At 50.3% G+C, this 8,822-nt stretch overlaps 1 protein-coding gene across 1 annotated transcript in view; it reads right to left on the bottom strand.

The window, feature by feature from the left end:
- Positions 1–6,396: 6,396 nt before the first annotated feature.
- Positions 6,397–8,822, bottom strand: part of LUZP1 (leucine zipper protein 1) — a 9,435-nt gene continuing 7,009 nt past the window's right edge. Inside the window, exons 2-3 of the mRNA XM_010019360.1 lie at positions 7,980–8,144; positions 6,397–6,435 (exon numbers count right to left, since the gene is read on the bottom strand). Of these exons, the coding sequence (XP_010017662.1) occupies positions 6,397–6,435; positions 7,980–8,144 (204 nt within the window). The remainder of the gene's footprint in view (positions 6,436–7,979; positions 8,145–8,822) is intronic.

Below are 8,822 nucleotides of genomic sequence, written 5' to 3'. Positions count from 1 at the left end.
TTTTCCTGTGGACTAGTCTGATTTGAACCCCCTCTCTTTCTTCGGAAAGCAGCTACCACTGGTAAATACTAAATAGTCCTTTTCAGTCTTAGGTTCGAGCCAGCTACACAGGCACCAGCCATTCTGTGCTGCAGTGAAAAGAGTGTGCGAGTGACACCAGTCCTTCACAGTGAGGGTTAACACAGGTGGAGTTTTAGGTAGGTAAGGAAGTGAGGATATCCATATGGGGGGCACTATGTGTAGGACATGCCCAGCTCCTGGCTTGCATCCTAAGACATCAAGCTTAGGAGCAGCGTCTGGACATTAGCACTTAAGGAGGTGGTATCTCGGTCACTGTAGCGTGGTGTCCAGTGAGGCTTTACACAGGTGGAGTGTTGGGTGGGTAAGTAGGGGAGAACATCCGTGTTGGTGGCGCTGCTCCAGAGAGCACCCTCTGTAGAACATGCCCAGCTATTTGGTTTTGTCCTAACACATGAGGTTGAGTGCAGTGGATGGGAACGTAGCTGAGAGGTGATTCCCTCTCATGGCTGAGAGACATAACAGAGGATGTTGTTTGCCGCAGCGGATTGTGTCTGTGTTCGTGGTGGCTTGGAAAGAGGCAGGGAAACAGGGGTGTGCGGCTGTTCCGCTCTTGGCCGCACCGGGGCGCCCGGGGAGCGCTCTCGGGGCGGACACGGGTGAGCGCAGGAGGCTGCGCGGCCCCAGCAGTGAACGGGGGGAGCTCTGGCACAAAGACCGCTGGTTTGACAAGGGCACAAAAGCGGGACCCTCTTGAGGTCATGAGAGAAGCCTCATCTATGGGTGGACGCACCGCGTAGGAACTTCCCCAGTTACCTGAGACTCTGCAACGGGGCTTCCAGCTGGAAGTGTGGGCCTGGAGGGTGATTCAGTGGTAATCGGTGATGTATTTCTGCTTAATCTCTGTTCTCTCTATACAGCAATGACTTAATGCATTGATAACTTTCTTCGGTACTTATATACCTATTATCTCTGATCTGCTGTATTGTACTTATTTGCTATACATATATATAGAAAATACATATATATTTACCTAATCCACATTAGTGTGCTTGCTGTAGTGTGCTTATTGGCGTTAGTGTGCTTGTTTAATTAACTCTGCATATTATACAGCTACTGTGTGGTCACTTTGGGGTGTACCCTGTCTGCCAGCAGAACTTCCAGGTGCAGGGTCTGGACATTTGCACCGAGGGACCTGGTTTATGCAGGCAGTACACAGATGGAGTTTTAGGTGGGAAAGGAAGGACCTAGCACAGTGCTGTGGTGCTGAGGCCCTGGAATGGGTTGCCCGAGGAAGTTGTGAATGCCCCATCCCTGGCAGTGTTCAAGGCCAGGCTGGACAGAGCCCTGGGTGACATGGTTTAGTGCGAGGTGTCCCTGCCCATGGCAGGGGGTTGGAACTCGATGGGCTTACGGTCCTTTCCAACCCAAACCACTCTGTGATTCTATGGGGGAAATGAAATGGTGACTTGTTTCCCTCTGCAAAATCACCCTCCAACCTGCTCTCCCCAGTGCCAAATCCAGGTCATCCAAGCAGAGAGTGGCTGTGTTCAGCTTGACGTGTCGTGTGTGTGCACTGTCCATGAATTAAATGCAGCCTAGGAATGAGTGAGGGAGATGTGCCTGGATGCAGGCAACCACCTAAGCACAGGGGAGGCAGACTCAGCACTAACACGGTGCTGCAGACTGGAGCTGCTGCAGCACTTCACCAAGGGGCATCAATACTTCTGAGTAACGGCCCCTGTGCAGGGGTTCAGCCAGAGCTATAAACACCACACCACAAACGTGTAAAAAGAGAAGAGTTTTATTGGTTATATACTGTAGAGCTGACAGTGTTTGAGTCAGGAGAGACATGCAGATAAAGTGTGTGTTTACATTTGGCATGCAGAGAGCACTGTGTAACTGGAAGGAGGTGAGCACCATCTGTATCCACTGCATGGGCAGCCTGGGGAGGAAAGAGCTGGCTTCCCTCTACTGAGCATGCTGAGATAGGGGGTTGTGAGGGGGTGAAACAGTGCTGATAGAGCTATTGGACACGGTTTGGTCAGGGAAATAGGCAATACTGTAACCCTGGAAAATTTGCTTAACTTGGATCAGTCTGTGATTATGAAAAGATTTCTTGCATTATTTGTCTTCTAACTAAGCTGCCCCAGCCCAAATATATGTCTGCAAATACAAAAAAATAGATTTATTTTCTTAAAAATACATTCCATGCAGCCTGGAATGCTGCTTCTCCAAGGCAGGAACCTGCACTGGATGCTGGGCAGCCCAGGGAGATGATCCTTTGGGTCCTTGGGTTACTGACCATCAGAGGCATCTGCAAACAATGGCTTCATCATCACATACAGTGCAGTCCACTGGAGGCTGGCCTTGGAGCAGTGCTTTCACCACTCCAATGACGTGCAAGGGTGGCAGATGAGGTCTATTATATTAGAGATGACATCAGCGTGACTATTGCTTTGATCTGTAGCTAGAAAATTGCTCATGTCAAGTGTCTCCTGAAGCACCAAGATGTGCCACCCTGCCCAGTGCTTCCTGCCCCTTCCCCTTCCCGGAGGTCCGCTCTGCAGGAGGCCCACGGTCTCCTCCTGGCTGTGCCTGTCAGCGCGGGGCTGTTCCTGGGCACAGAGGAAGCTGCTGAGCCCTGGGGCTGGTGCCAGCCACTCCGGGAAGAGCCGTGGGGACTGGTGCCTCCCAGCGCTTCCGTTCCCTCGGGAGAAGCGAGCACTGACACTTCCTCTGTACAGCAAATACATTTACAACTTTGGAATTACCCGAGCGCTTGATGCGCAGCCCTGTGGCATCATCAAGCCCACTGAAAAGCCTGTTATATTTATATGCTAAAATTACAAATACTTCTTCAGTGATGGCAATATTTACACATATACTCTATTTTACAGCTGTTCAAAAAAAGTGTGCAATTTGGGTAAAACACATCGTGTTTCCTGAAGTCATTGCTATAAGTTTAATAATACAATCAGCTCCTATTGCACTCAAGATTACAGGGCATGGCCCCTTTCCATTTTAAAGAGGGTTTTTCTTTCTTAGATTTAATCTCGGTGGTGGTAAAACCAACCTGGTGGACAGTTACTGAGTGGTATCTGTGTTCCTTATTTACAAGCAGTGAGACTGAGGCTAGAGCAGGAGTTCAAGGTATGTGCTGTAAAATATTGACCCACTGACTGATGCAGCTGAAGAAAGGAGAGACATTACCTGTGAGCAGCAACTGAGGAGAGCACAGTGCCAGGCCTGGGCCAGCAGCCGGGCTCCTGCTGCGTGCCTTGAGCCAGTCAAGAGCAGTGGGAAGCCCTCCACTTGCCCATGGGCAAGGAAAAACCTGGTCCTGGCTGACAGAAGGGGAAAACCAGCAGGTCTTGCTGCTGGTGGTTTTTCCCTTGCACTTTAGACAGGGGATTGTGGTGTTGGGATGAGCTGTGGGGGTGAAAAGCTGCTGGAGAAGCAGAGTTCTGTGCAGTACAGGGAAGGCTGTGTTAACCCAGCGTGTCGTGTCACAGATGCAGAGTGTTCCTGGACAGAACTGAGGCCGCTTCCCTTGGAAGGAGCTTTGGAAGCACCACGCTAAGCCAGATCCACGAACTTGAGGAGGAGAGGGCAGGTGGATGTGTGCAGGCACACAGGATGTGGACCACTGTCCCGCAGCAGGATGGGGCTCGTCACTGGAAGAAAAGCCACAGAGTCACTGCTCAAAGCAACTCTTGCTCTTCAGTGCAGGTGTGTTGTCCAGATGTTGTAGAACTAAGCTGGAAGTCCTGGGCAGCAGTGACACGGGGCAGGGGGTCTGCGAGTGCCAAGCAGGTCTTCAGCAGCAGCTCTTCCACAGTGACTAACTGGGTATATGCTATATGGCCGGAGAGCTGTTCAGCAGCAGGTTTGGGAATGTAAATGGAGGTAAATGATTGCTGTGATGTCTGAAGAGGCAGGTACACACCAAGATGCGACCTCCCAGCTTAAGCAAGCAGGTGATGCACGAGGCAGCTGGGCCACTTGCTGCAGAGCAGCTCCACTGGCTTGGAAGGGGTTTGCAGCAGCATCTCCCATGCAACGGGTGGAAGAGGCCCTGAGACAGCACGTTTAGTTTGAAGGGAAATATTTTCTTTAACATGAAGGAGTCAGAAGGTGGCATCTCGAGGCTGGCAGAGGGTAACAAGCCAGTCCTGAGAGCACTGCTGAGATGTAGCACTTCTGGGCAGGCTGCAGTTCTGTTTCTCTGCAAAGTCTGCAGGGCTGATGAGAAGCTGAGGGCAGCTGATGCTGTTTGAGCCATTGATCTCAGTGATGTCTTTTTGTGTGGTGGTGGTGGTGATCCTGCCATACGGAAACCTCGAAGCAGAGCAGGGTGCTCAGGGTGGAGACCGCAATTCCACAGGCTAGTTGGAAAATAAAGGCCAACCCCTTGTGGTTTCAGTTTGCCAGATCTGCACTGATTTGTCACTTCCCATAAACACGGGGCAGGGGGAGGCAGTGCAGGAATCTGAACTGAGCTTCAGAACTTCACTGCCTTTCAGTTTGGATTTTGGGTTGAAAATTCCTTCCCATTATAGGTGACGATCTATTTATCCCCTTCTCTACAAGCACTGCCATGACATGAAATGGTAGGAGATAGCATCATCTCTTTGTCTTGTTAATTTGACACTTGGACATGTCATGAAATAAAAACTAAAGGGTTAAAAATATAAATTTGGGAAACCACCTAAAAATTGCAAATTATTTTTTCCAAAAATAATTTTTCCCTTCCTCCAAGCTATCTTTATTGGAAGAAAAATCATGTCACTGAAACACTTTCCTTTCTATATAAATGTTTTCATAGATATTTTCCAACCAGCTCTAGGTTTTTTAATTCATTTGCCTCTCAGAATTGAGGCATAATTCAAAGGGACGGGGAGGAGAAGTGGCACAGATGTGCCTGTGTCACTGCTGGAAGGTGAGCTGTGGGAATGAGAGCGGGGCACACATGGGAGCTGCCGGGGCACAGCTATTCCTGCAGCACCTCCAAACCAAACAAGGGACCTTTCCCCTTCTGCAGCGTTGTCCTTGTCCCTCAGCAAAGAGGGGTGGCTGTTCCCAACAGGCAGCACTGGGGGAGCTTGGTGGTGGTTGGGCACAGGACAGGAGAACCATGAGCCCGTCCTGCAGCGGGGCGGTGGGATGCGAAGGAAGGACCGGCAGAGCTCTGACTCTGTGAGCCACCTGCAATCACCTTGCTCAGGGCAGATGCTGCTCCAACACCTGAGCATCTCCTGGAGCTGTGGGGTCCGTGTCTCCCCCCAGCAGCAATATCATCTGCACTCAGTGGCCCGTGGGCACTGGCCGGGTAACGTACCTCTATTTGAAGCAGACTCTGACCATACCTGAGTCCCAGACACAGCAGATGGGGTGGTCCTGAGGAGGTGCACGGACCGAAGCTGCCTAGATAGCCTCACTGGGGCTCATCTTGGGTTCTGATCCCACTGTCTCCACCCTGTTTTTGAAAGGAACAAGGAATCCTGCTTGTCTGTGTTTCTTTTTTCCCTTGGAGCACAACTGCTGAGAAAGGGCAGCAGAGCTGTTGGCTGCAGAGCACGAGAGACATAAAGCTTCAGGTAAAAAAGCACCCCAGTCCAAGTGGGGAGGGGGTTTCACTGCTGCACGAATTGATGCTGGTTTGGCTCAGTGGTTGACTTCTTGGTGCAAGATCTCAGCTTGTGATGAGTAGGTCATGCAAAGCTTGTTGCAGGGACTGACAGCAATAGGGAAGAAACTGCTTCTAAACAATATTTTCTGCTCTCCTTCACTCTTAATGTGTAAAGCAACCAGTGGGGAATGGTTTCCTCCTGTCTTGTGACAGAGGGTGCTGGGAACACAGGTACTGAGGAGACCACAACCCAAGCCAACAAGGGTGTATTAGGAGAATGCAAACTCTCCCTAGAAACAGAAAGCTTTTGGCTGTGGAGCCATGCAGGACAGCTGCCATGGGCTGGAGGACTGTAGCCACAGGGATACTTCTAGGATCTTGTCTAAATGCAAGTGATTAAGAAGTTCTCTCTTGTCCAGGGAGTACCATCGTTCAGAGTGGCTGTGCAGTCAAGACTTCCATGTGGAGACAGACCTATCATCCTATGGAGAAGATGTAAGATTGCAGGTACAGAGATGAGAAGTGGGAGTCCCCTGAGCAAAGTCTCTGCAGCTGCCTCTTCAGCAAAGAAGGAAATGAATTCACTGGTAAAGCTCCTGTACCTTGCAAATCGCATTAGAAAACTGGTTTCAGGCTTGCTGAAGCCTGTGCAGAGGCTACAAATAGGTGGGATGCCCATGAGCGTGGTACTGTCCTGCCTCTTGCTCCACTGTGCAGAGTGTTCTTTGGGTGGAAGGGAATACAGCTCATCTCCGGGATGTTGTCCGGCAGGCACGGGAAGCACCCTGTAAGACACAACCCTGCAGCATCACAGACTGGCCAGGACCTGCAGCTGCCTCTGGCAGCAGTTTTGCTCTGGGGAAGAGTATCATGATAGCCCATAGGCAGCCATCCCAAAGCCCATCAGGGTCCTAGCCCAGTGGTGGGGCAGGGAAGGGCAGTGGCAGGATCAGGCTGGAAGATACAGGTTCTGCCAGTGTTTACAGTGCAGTAAGCCCAAAGCAGAATGACCCAGCCCTGCCCTGCCCAGGCAGGACCTATTAGCTTTTTGAATGCTGTAGCATACAGTGCACCCACTTCACACCCTGTGTGTGGTTCTGGCAAGTAAGAGGCACAACACCTGCCAACACAAAGGAGATGGAGCTGATCTAATGTCAGAGCACATCTTCCATGTGCAAGGTGTTCAGGATCCCGTTACAGCTGGTGCAGGTCTGGGCAAAGACAGAAGCTCAAACTGTCAGTGTGCATGTTATGGGGACCTGACTTTAACCCAGCTTTTACTTGTTGTTGACCCAGTCTGTGCAGACAAAGAAAGCACAGCACAGCCTCAGATACAGGAGTCTGCATCTGGGTAACACTTCCCAGTGACCACAGAGAGCATCACTACGGGGTCCGTTTCCTTGGCTACCACCAAGGACAGTGTAAGTTCACTGCTCTCTACTGCAAACATTACCTGTCTCTAAATGGCAGTCTGCAAATCTCAGCTGGGATCACATCCCTCTGGGCTCTTTGTTTTCTGTCGCTTCACCCAGAGGTGTGACTGTGCAGGGCTGCCTCCCTGCAGTTCTGCTGCTCCCACAGCAAGACTCAGCAACTCCTGTGCACATCCAGTAGGATACACTGACAACAGGTTTGAGGTCTTAAGGTATTTCCTGCTGTGGCTGATCCATAAAGGGAAAGATGCGCTCTGCTGCACAGGCCCATAGGGAATTCCAGGAGACAAAGTCTTTTGTACAGACAGAAGCATGGCTGCGCGCCTAGGAATGAAAGGCCTAGATCCCTGCCTCTTCTGAAGGGAGCTTTTTTCAGGCAATAAGTCACAGTCACTATAATGTGGCCCATTTTCCACTTCTTCATGTCTCCAGAAAGATGTGTCTCAGGAGGCAGAGCAGCAGGTATGTAGCAGCAGCCAAGCACACTAGTGGTACAGCAGCCAGCTGAAGCAGCTAAGTCAGGGACTCTGGTTTTCTCTCTCCAAATGGGTTGCTTTTCCCATCCCTGATTGTCCAGTCTGTGCCAGAGGATGACTAGAAGCAGTGCCTCTTATTCCCTAGAGACTATTTGTAGCCATAAAACTAGCTGAAACAAGTTTAGAACAAAAAAATAAGGTAGTAATTTCTAACGTTACAGGGAATGAGCAGAATAATTGATGGAGGCAATGCAGGAGACACCCCACCTCTCAGCAGTGCTGATTTCAGACTGGATTTCCCCTAAAAGGCTTACGTTCATTTTGGAGAAGTTCTCTAAGCTATGTTATGGGGAGGTCAGTTCAGATATTGGCTTCTTGCCTTGTAACTCTCTGTTCTGGATGGTCCTTCAACTCACATACCTGCTCCTCTCCCTGGAGGCTCAGTGGTGCAGGGGGGCTGGATTCAGGGTCCTGCAGCTCCATCTTGGTGGCTGGCCTCTTCCCTGCTGTGTCAACCTGTGAGAGATACTCAGAGGAGCCGTATTGTTTTCTTCTGGAACTGGGCACAAAATCTTTGCTTTCATCCTGTGTGAAGGACAATAAAAAGGGTTGGAACTCAGGGAAGAGGAACAGAATTGGGTTCCTGGTGCAGGGCTATCAGTGCGAGGTGCTGCCTTGAGTCCCTTTGGCAGGGAGGGACTGGAGGCACCAGCCCAGCTCTGCCATGTCCTCACTTATGTGCTAGTTCTTTTTAAACTCTTATTAAACTCAGTTCTTACTAAACTCTCAGTGATTTTAACCCAAGTTCTAGATGCAGAGTATTCTGGTGAGCTCAGTGCCCTGCGCACAACCCTGTGTTCAGTGTGCATGGCTCAGTGCTTGTGTCCATGAGGCACTATCAGCAAAAAACTCCACGGTTTAGTGACTGAAGGAGTTTCTTGTAACTATTAACTCTGAGTTTTAACTACCATGAGTGAAGGGTGGTCAGCAACCTGAATCTCCCATTTCTTTGTCAGTGAGGACGTGATGTGGGAATTATCAGTTATCATCTGCACAGTTTTCCTGCTAGAGGCATCTAAATGGCACTTTTAAACTCACTAATGTTTTCCTCAGTGTCCATCCAGAGATTTATGGGATCATCCCCTGGGATTCAGATGCCTGCAGTCTGCCTTACGGCTGGTTGGGGGCCCAGAACAAATCATTACACTGGTGAACTGGGCAAAGCCCAATGGCTGGCCTGCCCCCCTGAAGCCCTTATGCATC

This window comes from Nestor notabilis, unplaced genomic scaffold, assembly GCF_000696875.1.
Source record: "Nestor notabilis isolate BGI_N333 unplaced genomic scaffold, ASM69687v1 scaffold5740, whole genome shotgun sequence".
NCBI lineage: Eukaryota > Metazoa > Chordata > Aves > Psittaciformes > Psittacidae > Nestor > Nestor notabilis.
The sequence above is the reverse complement of the archived record's forward strand: the minus strand, read 5'-3'. Positions and strand labels throughout refer to the sequence as shown.